Source organism: Filicampus tigris, chromosome 21 (assembly GCF_054856515.1).
Source record: "Filicampus tigris isolate MCC_2025a chromosome 21, RoL_Ftig_1.0, whole genome shotgun sequence".
NCBI lineage: Eukaryota > Metazoa > Chordata > Actinopteri > Syngnathiformes > Syngnathidae > Filicampus > Filicampus tigris.
Genome location: NC_141237.1, coordinates 6,738,366 through 6,752,005, shown reverse-complemented (window position 1 = coordinate 6,752,005; position 13,640 = coordinate 6,738,366). Strand labels below are relative to the sequence as shown.

The 13,640-nt window shown below is 39.9% G+C and overlaps 1 protein-coding gene and 1 long non-coding RNA gene across 2 annotated transcripts; both read left to right on the top strand.

The window, feature by feature from the left end:
• The first annotated feature begins 3,638 nt into the window (after window positions 1-3,638).
• On the top strand, window positions 3,639-6,460 carry hccsb (holocytochrome c synthase b). The gene is made up of 8 exons (XM_086021092.1): window positions 3,639-3,774; window positions 4,565-4,683; window positions 4,761-4,811; window positions 4,885-5,015; window positions 5,153-5,301; window positions 5,444-5,563; window positions 5,648-5,734; window positions 5,886-6,460. The coding sequence occupies exons 2-8, from the start codon at window positions 4,575-4,577 to the stop codon at window positions 6,082-6,084; spliced, it is 846 nt and encodes a 281-aa protein (XP_085877218.1). The 5' UTR covers window positions 3,639-3,774; window positions 4,565-4,574; the 3' UTR covers window positions 6,085-6,460.
• Window positions 6,461-6,679: 219 nt separating this feature from the next.
• Window positions 6,680-12,125, top strand: LOC147127393 (uncharacterized). The gene is made up of 5 exons (XR_015084500.1): window positions 6,680-6,785; window positions 8,111-8,204; window positions 10,450-10,504; window positions 10,755-10,819; window positions 11,470-12,125. It is a non-coding gene; the product is annotated as an uncharacterized LOC147127393 (long non-coding RNA).
• Window positions 12,126-13,640: the final 1,515 nt, after the last annotated feature.

The window sequence follows — 13,640 nt, the reverse complement described above, 5'->3', positions numbered from 1 at the left end:
ATAATAATAACTATTATCATTATTTTTTTACACATTACAACATATATATATATATAAAAATAAAATTGTATTATATTATATTGTATTGTATAAGACAAACCCCAAATTGATTAATTGATGACCAATGAAATGCATTTGGGGAAAAAAATTATTATTTAAAAGGAAATGGAGAAAAAAATCCTGCGAAAAATAACAATATTTTTTAAAATATTGGAGAAAAAAATGAAACAAAATCAGTGAATATGCGAATCTGAAGGTGCCAAACCGTATGCGGTGCGGAGATCAACTGAACAAAAGGACAAAGTATTGTATAACAGTCAAATGTACTGTTTATGTTGTTTTCTTGTTGTAAGCGTTAAAGGACCCAAAAAGTTCTTTCAATTAATATATTTATTTTAATTAATCGGCTACCATAATTTTACTCTGACAGGTTTCGAACTTGGCATCGGCCTAAAGAAAATACATATTGGTCGGGCCCTAGTTTGATTTTGGCCGCATCATTAAAATTTGTGCTGTGGGTTCATCAGCTCCACGTCCTTCATTAGTCCTAACTGGCATCTTGTCTCATCGTGGCTAGTAAAGCCTTGCTTAAAAACCTTCCTCACAAGCTTTTCATGACTGACGTGTCATTGCGCCGAGTTCCCATTCCTACATTGGAGCAACTTTTTGTTTATGTTCCACAGGCAGCAATTAATGGCCTTTCAGCATCTGACATCAGAATGTGGAAAAAAAACAAAACAACTCACGACCGAATGCCAAAGCAGGTAAATGGAAAACCTGCATTTACCAAAACAAACACCTGTCATGTTCACACTAGCTGTACAGCTGAAGTGTGTGGAGCTGCGTGGTTTTACACACACAATCACTCCGCATAGCTGTCTTGCTTTTTTTTTGTTGCGGCACAAGAGAGGGGGGGGGGGGCGAGCGACTGACAAAGACGAGTCTCTGTCAGCGCTTGAGTGTCAAGTAAGATGGATGGCAAAGAGGAGCATATGGTTTGATGTTGTTGTTTTCCTAAAGCCTCCTTTTAGCGTGGGGCTGTTAGCTTCATTTCCAAGTGTTTGGGCTGAGATTGGCACATGACACATATTGTTATTAACTTATTCACATTTCTACCCATGAACAACAAGCACTTCACTTGTAGTACTAGTAGAGCACAGATGGCAACTGGTGCAGGCAGAGGTTGAAATCTGATTGGCCCAACCCCCCCCCCCAAAAAAAATCTTCAGCCAACAGAAATGCTACAAACTGTTATAAATTGGGTTCTATATTTAAATCAGTGCTTCTGATGGTACAATTTTATTTGTATGCATGGGTACTTTAAATGGTGGGGGGGAAAGGATTTCTCGGGTGGGGAACAACGGCTGTTTGGGTGGAAGGCACCTTGAGGCCACATGTGGACCAAATGTGCCCACAAACGGCGTAAAAACGTTCTCACGGGAACATCAATATAGCCAGTAGGCAGAATTTAAGCCTCATGTACCTTTTGGTAAAAACATTCCAATTATTGAGTCTGAATTGTTTCATTGGCTCTTGTTTCAACACATGCTCCTCATCTTGGACTTATATTGGGAGCTAAGAATTCCTTGTTTTATTCTCGACTTTTTGCAGGTGCTAGCGATGCTTTTTTTTTTTCCCTTTAAAATACAAAAATACCATTAGGCTTACAAAAAAGAATGAGCATTTTCTCATATATGCCTTGTTTTATGTGCTGAGGCAGTCATGCTGGAGCTCAAATTCTGCTAGTAAGGTAGCATAAGGCAGCTCTTGATTGAAATGAAAAACAAACGTAGCAAGCGGCCTGTAAGTTGTGGCTAAATAATGTGGTGAATGCCACGCCCTACATTATCTGTGAAAAACAGCCATTAAATAAAAAAAAAAAAAGGCTTTTAAGACCATGGTTAATAGCTCTGTGACTTGTTACTATGTTTAACCTACTGCACTACAATAGTGGACAACACAGCTGGGACACATTTGAAACCAGGCAGTGTGTGACAAGCGACTTGTTTCGCTTTGTTCCATGTTTTTCTCTGGATTTTTATACGATATGTTGTCATGGTAGCCAGACAAATGACAACGCTATAAATGACTGTAGATGGCGCAACACAACGTAAGATTTATTAGGCCGTGCTTTTCAGACATACACAGACACTCACTTGTCAGAAGAAGCACGTTCATAAAGGAGTTGTGGCTTGCCGCATTAAGATAATTCGATTCGTGGCAAAGTCAGCTGGACAGCAAAAATCAACATAAATGCACCAGGGTAGCAGAGGTGGCAAACATATTCTTAACAGTTGTGTGACAAATTACATCTGTTCAAATGTATTTGCAATCCTAAATAAAAATGTGTGATCATTTCATTTAACCTTTTTTTTTTTACATTAAAAAAGTTAAATAAAAGTGTGATATCTTGTCGCATTCAACTTTGGTTACAATAAAATAAACGGTGACAAATTTTACACACATTTTTGACATACAAAATGTATTTACAATTTTAAATGTAAAAAAGCATGACAAATTGTCATTATTTTTTTACTTTAAAAAAATCAAACAAGAAGTCTATCTTGGGACATTCAACTTTTGTTGCAATTGTATTTTTGATACGCTAAAAAAAGGCACATGTTCTCGTAACTTTTTGACGTAGGCCGTCTTTAATTCTATTGTTGGGCTATGTGGCGAGCCAAGAAGAAAAATATTTTTGGACACCACAAATTTCCCCCCCTGGGCTTGCGTTTGACTTGCTGTTTCTGTGTTGATATTGGCAATGTAGCATGCACTAAGCCTATACATAGCATTAGAGAACCAATACTACAGAGCCTGTAGTGCTAAACAAGCGAGTTTAGTGCAGCTGAACTGTGGTCACAGTGCTGCCCTCCACTGACAGCAACACAAGCTATAATTTTGAGTTAAACCTGGGATAATTACCACTGCAGAAAATAGCGCATTGTATATTCACATTTAGTGTTTATTAATGTGCATCTTTTATTCAACGTTACAATTTGATCACAAGTGCTGTTTTTTTATTGACTCTGCTCGTGCTGCTATTTTTAAGTTTTAAGTATTTTTTTCTGTTTTGTGGAATGCATATGTTTTTTTCTCTTTTTCTGAGTATTTTTTTTCAGATTTTTTTTTGCATTATTATTTTCATCTATCATTTAAAAAATATTAAAAGGAACAGAAAAACATATTCCAAAAAGAGCAAAAATACTTACAGAAACAGAAACCAACAAGAACAATGTGTCCAAAAACAAAGCCCATAAATAAATCTGAAAAAAACTTTTTTTTTTCTTCCCCAACTGAATGCTTCCGTTAAAAACAATTATTCTTCAATGTACATAAAATTTTCTCAAACATTTCCTCTACAATGGTCACCAAGTCAAGAGTGCATTTATCTCGTTTTATTTGCATGACGATATCCTTGTGGAAATGCCTAATTTCCACTTCCAAACAGATAAGAGAAGATATTTCACAAATATAATTGTTACCTTTATCGATGTAACTCAATTCACTGACAGCCTGTGTTTTTGCAATCCAAGTTTTACTCTCCAACACAAGATGGCGGTAATGTATCTAAGCGCTACTTGAGAGTCACGTAAATATGAAGAAGAAGAGGATAGTTACGTCAGCTCTGCGTCATGACGTCATTGAGTACGTACACACTCACATAACCCAGTCGTAAGCGTTCCTGCTCGTTGACATTGGAAAAGAACGTGGACTGTAGAACTTTACTAAGCGGCTGTTTTGATTTTTTTGTTATTCCACTGCACGTTATATGTAAGTAACCTCTGAAGCAAGCTTTTGATTACTGTACATCTTTCGCTGCACACGCCGATTTTTGTTCTGAACTTCAGCTCATATTAGCGATGCTGCTAGCTTGTCAGTGCGTGTAAGTAAGCATCTAAATAAGATTTGTGATTGTGTACTCAATCACTGTAATGAATTTGCCAATAAAACGCAGGTATGTGGGTTAAAAAATTCAAACGGAGCTGCTCAAGTGCTAATGTTAGCAGATCATCTCGTTCTCATTCTATCTCAATGACATATTTATATGTCCTTTCTCAATGGGTCTGAAAAAGTATGGTACTGAATGAATTTAATTGTGCCCACATACGTACGTGGTAATTAATACCCTTGAGGTTACAAAATGTGTTTTATTCACCGTGATGTTTTCCTTTGTGACGTAAACGGGGAACTAATACTCCGGTGCTGTCCTTGAGTAGATTTTCAGGTGTTTGTGTTAGTATTTTTTAATTTTTTTAAACTACTTTCGAGTTTCACTCCCTATATTTAAAGACGTTTCTCTCTGTAGCAGCATGTAAAGAAGTCAAATCAGAACTTCTACTTAAATACAGAGTATACCTATGCTTAAATCAAATAAACTAATAAAGAAAAACATTTGCCTCCTTGGTATGAATGTGATTGCAAGCTTGCAGAGGTGCTGAATTATTATTTTCTGAACTAACACGTATGTCCGAAATGTTCAAAGTAGTACAGTATTAAAAATCTGCGTTGGAGTGTCAAAACACTGCATCATTGTCTTTGCATGGGTTTGTCGCCTCATCAGATCGGGCAGGATGGGGGCCTCGACTTCAACACCTGTTGCTCCTACAGTTCAGGCAGAGGCGATGATTGCCACCCCTCCTCAAGGCTGTCCAATGCACAAAGAAAATCAGCCCGTTAAAGGTGATGATGCAAAATGTAATACGATGGAAACTGTGGTAACATTATCCAATTCCTTTCTCTCTTGTACTTTTTAAAAGTCGTCACTCCCCCATCAGAGTGTCCCATGCATCAAGCTCAGCCAGCTACAGGTACTTTACTGTCTGCATTGTGTTGTGAAATCATATCATTCCTTCTTAATGTGGTACTCTGATCCTGTTGCAGCGTCTCCGCCTTCGGAGTGTCCGATGCACAAGGCCGAAGCCGGCCCAGTTCACCAGGATCGGGCCTATGAATTTGTGGAGTGTCCCATGAAAGCTGCAGCGGGCAATAATGACATCGACCCAGCAAACATGGTACTAGAAATAAAAATGGCGGTAAAGTAATGCTTTTTTTTTTTTTTTTTCAATTTGAGGAAAAACAAGTGAATGACTTTTTCAGTGAATAACAGGATAGTAACCTCCCCGTTTCTTCCCGTGACCCATGTCCTCAGATGCCTCCTCCTAACCAAACGCCCGCTCCGGACCAACCCTTCAACTTGTCCCTCGCCAGAGAAGAATCTACGATTCCACGCCATAACACCGAAAAACACTGGGTGTACCCATCCGAACAGATGTTCTGGAACGCCATGCTGAGGAAGGGGTCAGTGTCCGAGATGTTTTCTCCTTTATGCGGTAGCGACTATAGCTGTATTTTTAAACCTGAATAGGAAAATAATGTATCCCACTTTTTAGGTGTTTTAACTCTCTGTTGTGTTATTCTACACAATATTGTACAAGCGCAGGTGGCGCTGGCGTGAAGATGACCTTGGAGCTGCCGACATGGGCAACATCATCAAAATCCACAACAAGAATAACGAACAAGCCTGGCAGGAGATCCTGAAGTGGGAGGCCTTGCATGCAAGGTGAGTAGATAGGAGCAAAAAAAAAAAAAAGAAAAATCTGTCATATTTGTATCTAAATCAGTTGACTCTAAAATCTCCCTGCAGTGAATGTCCATGTGGTCCGACCCTGAAGAGGTTCGGTGGTAAAGCCAAAGAGTACTCGCCGAGGGCTCGCTTTCGCCATTGGATGGGGTAAGATGATATTTTTGAGCCGCATCTGTTTTTTTCTGCTTCGCTCTTCTCGGATAATCATACAAACAACGGGTTCGTTATGTCGGGTTGGTTGCGAAAGGACACTTAAGCGCTACAAAATAGCATTTTGAGTGTCTGGTCTCTCTCGCAGCTACGAGCTGCCCTTTGACCGTCACGACTGGATCGTTGACCGCTGCGGAAAGGAGGTGCGCTACGTCATCGACTATTACGACGGCGAAATCGACAAAGAGTCGTATCAGTTCTCCATCCTGGATGTACGCCCGGCATTCGACTCTTTAGGTGCCGTGTGGGATCGTATGAAAGTGGCTTGGTGGCGATGGACCTCCTGAAGAACTCTTGCATGAAATTCAAACACACACACACACACTTTGCTCATCTCAGCTCTTTGCAAGTTTTGTTTTGCCGTGTGAAGAGAATCAGCTTTTTGGAAATAATCAGGCCTTGTAAGAAACTTGACCGAAGCCAATTATGTAACTTTGACTTGCTTTGTGGTTCATTGTTGTTGTTTTTTTTTTTAACAGGATATGCTGCTTAAGTTATGTTTTTTTTTTTTTTAACAAATGACCTCAAAATATCAAGTGTTATGTAATAAATAAAACAAAGTAGTTGTCAGCTACTCTCATTGTGTAAATGTTTTGAGACCACTGCTTTACATGAATGAATATACTGTATAACGAACTAAATAAAGATCTATCCACAAAGCTATTGGACGCAAAATGAATGATGAATTATGACTAACCAGCACATTTTTAAATTCTCGTATGTTCATCTATAATCCTAGATACTAAAACATGAAGTTAATGCCAAAGACGATGAAAACACTCAGCGCAATTGATTCACAGCCTGGTGAATGCAGTTTCAAGTGTGAACACAAGAGGGCAGTGTTTCACCAACATTTATTTCCTCACTTGCAGTCAAATGACACTAAAACGTGCACAAAATGTTCTCATTTCACCTCTAATGACCAAAAAATCGCATGCATCTATTGTATGCGATTGTGTTGGGCTTCCCACCTCTAACAAAGTGTCTGGTAAGTCGATCGTCAATTTAGTTTCATTTTGCATAAGGTCGTAGTCTCGTGGCCGGTAACACGCATTACGGGTACACATACATGCAAATAAAGTAACACAAATAGGCAGAAAACTTTTAATAGAGCTTCGGCAACGTGGTCCATTCTCTATTAAGATTTCTTTTAATGGTTGCGGTCACAGGGAGCTGGAGGAGCAAAAGGCAGACATTCATATTCACTGAGTGGGAACTGAAAACACTGCAGGCGAGTGGTAGTATTTGAGTGAGGGTTTGGATTTCTGACAAATGTAGCGCAGCTACTCAAAACCCGAATGACTTTACAGTAAAACACATTTTGTCGGTTCCAAGAAGACGTCCGATCATCTTAGGCCACAACTGCCGTGAAGCTGTTTTGGTCCCTGCTTGTGTTGACTATAAAAATCACCGTTCTCCACAGGCACTTATGTACTTCTATAGCATTTTGCCTCCACGGCAGAGCTGCTTGCACGGCCGTGGGAAGCCTGCCCGTGGATGCCTGCGGCGGTGACTATTGAGTTATACTTGCTTTTTTTGTGCAGACCACAACAAAATACGATGTAATGTGCTCATTTGTGAGCCTGAGCGCTGCTGGCAGGCACGTTTTTATGTCTCGATCCAAGCAAGCAAGCTGTGTTTACGGAACAAATGTTATGGCCTCCATAGATTACATTTCATATCATGAAAGTGAACCTAAGCCCAAATGTACTCCGATTTCATGAAAAGCGAGCCAATAGGCGTCGAGATATGTTCACATGAACATATTTTTTACATTTGGTAATCGCTGAATCTCAAAACAATTTTCATGACAGGCCAAAGCTACAGAAAGAAGAAACACAGCTGAAATGTCGAATCTTAGATGAGTTCCATTCGAAAGCGAGACAAGGTCATTTTTCTTTGTGGTTATAAAAACAGAGTACGTATGCTTCACTGTATACGGTCCTGATCTTGGATCCGATGTAGTCATCATTTCTACTGATAGTTTTTTACAGCGTTGTTGACTGCAAATAAGTGAAACACCCGTCCGAACACGTCTCGCCTGTTCATTGAGCCGAGAGCCCGCCACACATTTCACAAACTTGCGAACCTGTGATTATTTCCGCTTTATGTTTTGTTATCCTCAAGTGGCTTTTGTGGAATAAATGCCAATGGGCACATACGGCCATGTTGAATTGATAATCAGCTACGCGTTACTTATGTAGGTGGGCAGAGCAGAAAGCTGATACGCAGTTAAGGCAACAGCATGTCTTGGGGCAGTTGCATTGCATTACGTCCGTGGAGAAGGTGATTTCGCTGCATGTGTGTTTGCAGTACCGTTGCTGTGATTTCCCGCCTGTGTAGAGGCACAACGCATAGCCGCATGGCACGCGGCAGATGTCCGAGCCCTCCAGCAGTCTGCGCAAAAGTAAGATAATATCCATTGTCTGCATTCCGCATTTCCACTCCAAAGACGAGAAGTTGAAGCACTGCCAAACCCACTACGTATCTTGAACTTAATCCAGTTTTAGGAATGGGGTTATTAGCTTCAGAGCAGTGGCTGTCACTGGCAATAGGAATTTGCATTTTTTTCTTCTTCTTTTTTTTTTAATTTAGGAAATTATCCTCCATTGTTTAAATGAAAAAAAATCACATTTAAAGGGAAAATCAACCCAAACACATTTTTTTTCAAGAATATGTTCCTAGCTGGCCCATTACTTGAAACACGACATACGGAATAATATTGCGTTTGTGGAATAAGAGTTAATCTACCCCTTTTTAGCCATTTCAGGGGGCGGCCATTTTGTCACTTCTGTCGACTGACATCGTTGATTTTATATTCACAGTCATTTTTTGGGTTCATGCAGGCCAAAAGTCTTTTGCTCTGCTACTTACGATCCCGCAAATGAAGGAAACAATCTTGAGCAACGGTGTATTGGTCATCCTCAACGCGCCTTAATATTCTATCAGCACCTTCTGCACCAGCAGGTGCGGCGTCGTATGATCTTTCTCCTCAGGCAGGAAATAAAAACAAATTGCCTCGGGGCACTTGAAAATAAGGCCTCAATTAAACAAGAACATATTCTCTTGGAATTTATAGCCACACCTTCAATACGACAGTTTAGCCTTGCAGCAAAATATGACCACAGGGCGTGAAGTGAAAACACATCACAGGAGATGCGTGCAGAAATTAATCAAACCATTCAAATAGTTTGTTCACTCCACTTCTAGACTCTTCACCTTTGACCAATCTGTCAGTCTCGATTACACTGCCAAGTTTGGACAATTAAAATAATTTTTGGTCGTAAAATGAACCCCGGGAGATGGCACAAACTGCATAGTGAAGTGAGAAACCCGATTATCATTCTCATATTTTGTCGTTAGTTCCTTATGCGTTCAACATTACGACTTGCCATACTGACGGCTAATTTACTTGGCACCAAGACGCCACCAGGTGGCGCCAGAGCAATATGTTGTTACACCTGAGCACAAAAACAGCTTAAAGCAGAAGTCAACCCCAACATATTTTTGTCAAGAATATGTTCTATGCAAGCCCACTAATCGAAACAAGGCATTCTGATAAATATTGCTTATGTGGAATAAGAGTTAATCCACCCGTTTTTTAGCCATCTCCGGGGGCGGCCATTTTGTCGCTTCTGTCGAGTGAAAATGACATCACAACTGCTCAGGGCTCACGTAATGACAAAATAGGTTACAATTGGTTGTTGTGATGTCATTTTCAGTCGACGGAAGTGACAAAATGGCCGCCCCCCCCCCCCCCCCCGGGAGATGGCTAAAAACGAGTGCATTTTGCCGCTTAACTCATATTCCGCAAACACAATATTAAGCAGAATGCCGTGTTTCAACTAGTGGGCCTGCTGGGAACATATTCTTGAAAAAAAATATGCTTGGGTTGATTCCTACTTTAAGACGGTAACAAAGTTCTTTTTATCCTGGGCAACAGCATCTCCTCCGCCTCTCGGCAGTGATCGAGAGTGGCTTTGACACAGAAGTAGACATCTCAATCAGGGCAGAGCGCTTCATCACACATCTCCTCGGGGATGTAATCAGTCCTTCTCCAATTTGGCATAAGCTGCTTATCGTTCTAGCGGGAGCAATGACCGACGACTTTTACGGCGTGGGCCACTGACAAATGGAGAGATATTCCCCATCTGCCTACTAGTGTCTTCTCACGATCGGGCTGATAAACTATTGTGAGGATCAGGGTTGAGGCCCTTTATAATTACTTCTCCAGTGATCATCCCATTTCACCTGCTATAAGGGATCAATATCACAAGACGGCGCCTTGATGACTTACAAAAGTCGCTTAATCTCACTTGATACCGCTTTCAGTGAGGGGGCGAGGTAGGACGTCTTTATTCAGAGAACAATGGGCGATAGAAACACACATGGAAATATAGTTGGGCTCCTTGCGTTGTTAAAATATTATGACATTGAAGTACAATCACAATAAAAATCAGATTGTTTATCGTACGCGTGTGTAACACTATTAGGGGTTGAAATTTGGTCACGCTTCATCCACTTCAAACGAACTGTCAACGGTTCTTGTTTGTGTATTTTTGAGATTTGCATTTAAGTTTGGTGAACATATAATTCCTTCCTTGTTTACCTGAAAGACACTTTTTAAAAACATTTTTTTTTACCAAACGAAGGTCCTGAGAAGAAACACTCTATTCTTTGATGCTACAGTCTTCAGGTGGTTCTCTGGTAAGTGATGTTTGCCATCTAGTGGCGAACCCTGTTATTACAATTTCACATGAGGACTAGAGAAACCTTTTTATTTTCAAAAATGAATCGATTGGCACTTCGAGTTGACCTTTGACCCATTGACATGCCTGTTCTTTAATTTGACCATATATGCTAATGAGCAGCGCATTCACTTAGCATCCATTCGCGTCACTGTTAGCCATTGATTCTGCTCACCCAGACCATGAGCACTAATTACGACTTTGATTAGGGGGTGCCAAAGAAAGAAACGGCGCGCTCAGTGAAGGTAACCTTCGAGCCTTCCTCTTGTGTAAGGTAGGAAGATTGCAGTGTTTTGCATGTGTGGGCTTTTGTGTGCTTAATTGCATGACAGTACAATGTGGGTGGTTAGGTCCTTGTTGTGATGAGACCATCTCGCACTCAAACTTATTCATTATTTTACTTTTCCAGTACACTTTTTAAAACTCCAGTTCAGCTTTATTGAACTTTTAAGCGCATTATGTTTGTATATCTAATTTTCTTTCGCTTCTTCAGTCAGTCCGTTGCAATTGAATCAAGTAGTTTTTTTGTTTGTTTTTTTTTTCAATTATATTTTCCTATTTTAAACGTAGTATTCATGTTTAAACCGTACAATGATACAGTGGATTACTGTCATAGTCTGTCTTTTGAGTTTGGGTTTTGACCTTTAGTTTCATGTTTTTCCTTGTGTTCCTTTGTCTGTCCTTCGTTAGGTTCTTTCTTCTTTCTATTTTATGGCAGTTTACCACCTATTATTGGGGTATTACCGCCACCTACTGGGATAGATTTTGGACGAGAGTTCTTGGCAGTTACAGACTAAATAAAAAATAAATAAATAAATAAATCTATGCAAATATTAAAGTATACGCCCCCACCCGTTCTTGTTTGCTGTTTTAAGAATACGTTCTAAACTAAATTCTATTTGTCCCCTCTATTGCCTTCGTTAGGTTCTTGAGTCCACCTGCGTTTGTCATCCCTGTCCCTGGTGTTAGCCAATCAGCTCCCCCCTACCCTCTGCGTCTTGTCCAGGTGTTCCTCATCGTATCGTCAACTTGTCTGTATTTAGCTCCCCGCTTTTTTTCCGTCCTGCTTGGTTTGTTGTTGTTTGTCAGCGGTCGTCAGTCCGTGACCATGTCAGAGTGTTTGTTTGGTTTCCTTTTGTTGTTTTGGAGTTATTCCAGTGCCTTGTTGCCCTTTTTGTTTTGTTAAAGACTTTAGACTGCACTTGATTTTTGCCTCCTGTCTTCCTGCGTTTGGGTCCTCCTCTATGCAATTCATGACAGCTTAGAATAATATTGAATATTCTTTTAAGGAATAAAACCTCCGTGTCATTTTGATGACCAGTTAGCCCACTATGCGATTGTAAATTTAATGCTTTCCATTATGGTGGTGCTTGGAGGGCAGAATTTAATGAGGTGGTACTTGCTGTAATAACCTTGAGAACCTCTGACAAAAGCCACCGCACTCATTCAATATAAAATTCCCCAAAATATTTTTTTCTTCTGTTTTCATCATCATTATCAATAACAATTTGTTGTTGTTTGAGAAATCTTGTTACTTTTCCCAAAAATCAACAGTTCGTTTTGCTCATAGTCACCTCTCTGAGCAAGAGAGGTGAGTGCTTAGGGGGTGGAGAAGCGGCACATAAACAGGCCAAAATCCCAATGTTTTCCCCAAGAATAGCCACATTTTGAGTAATTGTCGATCACCGGAATAAAATTTAAAATTGCCGAAAGGTCCCACAAGATGGCGGCAAAACACTATTTTTATATTAGACAGGGCTTTGGCCTCTCTTTTGTTTGTCTTTTAATCTCATGGATGCGACAATTAACTAAACGACAAAAAACACACGACAGATGCTCTCCTGGTAGGATTGTATGATGTTGACAGTTTCATTTTCCTCATCAATTAGTGAACCAAACCACAACAAAAGTGAAGTTGCATTTCAGTTGAAAACAATGACTTTTTAGTGTTTTGATTTTTTTTTTTTTTTCAAATGTACCTATGAGCATTTCTGCCATATTGAGCATGAAATGACATTTTCAATCCAAACATGGCATCCATCCATCCAGCATTCCAGCATTTATATGCAGCCCGCTTGGCTTTTATCTTGTCAGAACCAGACTACCGCACAATCAAGCTGCATTACCTTTTGAAAGTGTCTCGAAAGAAGTGGCAACAATAGCAACATTCACCTCAATTTTACATGCTGCAAATATTCGATGATTCCCCACACCAACAAAGACAGACTCACCGCTGAGCGCATCCTCCAAAGTGCTTCAGGACATGAGAGGAAATGGCAAAAGCACTTGCCCCTTATGCTAATCAAAGTGGATCTATTTAGTATTCTCTCCAGGAGCTCACTAGATTGCCCCCCCCCACCCTTAAATTCACAACAACACAAAGAAACTCTGATTGTGCCCCCTATGCTAATTCACTGAAAACTTTGAACTCCAAATGAAACCCTGCATCACGTTATCTCCATCTCACCATGCTCCGAGTGTTCCGTTCACAAATGCGTAGAGATGGCAAAATTCCAAGGTAGAATATTAGATTAGCGGCAGGTATTCGATTTTTCTTGCTTGGTTATTGTTTCATCTGTTTTTGTGAAAAGACCGCGATATTAAAAGAAGGAGTTATATTTGCGTCACGCGGCCAAAAGCCAGAGCGAAGAAAGCTTCTCGAGATGGAACAACATCCAACATGGCGTCGCTGACTTTCCGTTATGACAAGTGTGAATTATGTTGCGATCAGCAATCTTATTCCCGACTTGGTTGCGTTTCACGAGGCAATTAATAAAAAAAAAAACTGTGTGCAGCGGAGTTGAGAAGAACACACAGCCCGCAGCCACTCGGATGCATTGAGTCAATTAGCGGTTGAATAAAGACATTGCTTGACAATAATGGCGGGAATGTTTTGTTTACTATGGAAGAAATCATATGCTGTATACATCATATCATGTAAAAGCTTGAATATGTATAAACCTAAATATATTGTAAATGTATATAACATCGTATACTTGCCTCCAAATAAAATGTTCAAAATGTATTTTTTTTTTAAAATAGTCTTTTATCAAGAATACCCTAGATAGTATGAAATACTATTTATGAAGGAATAA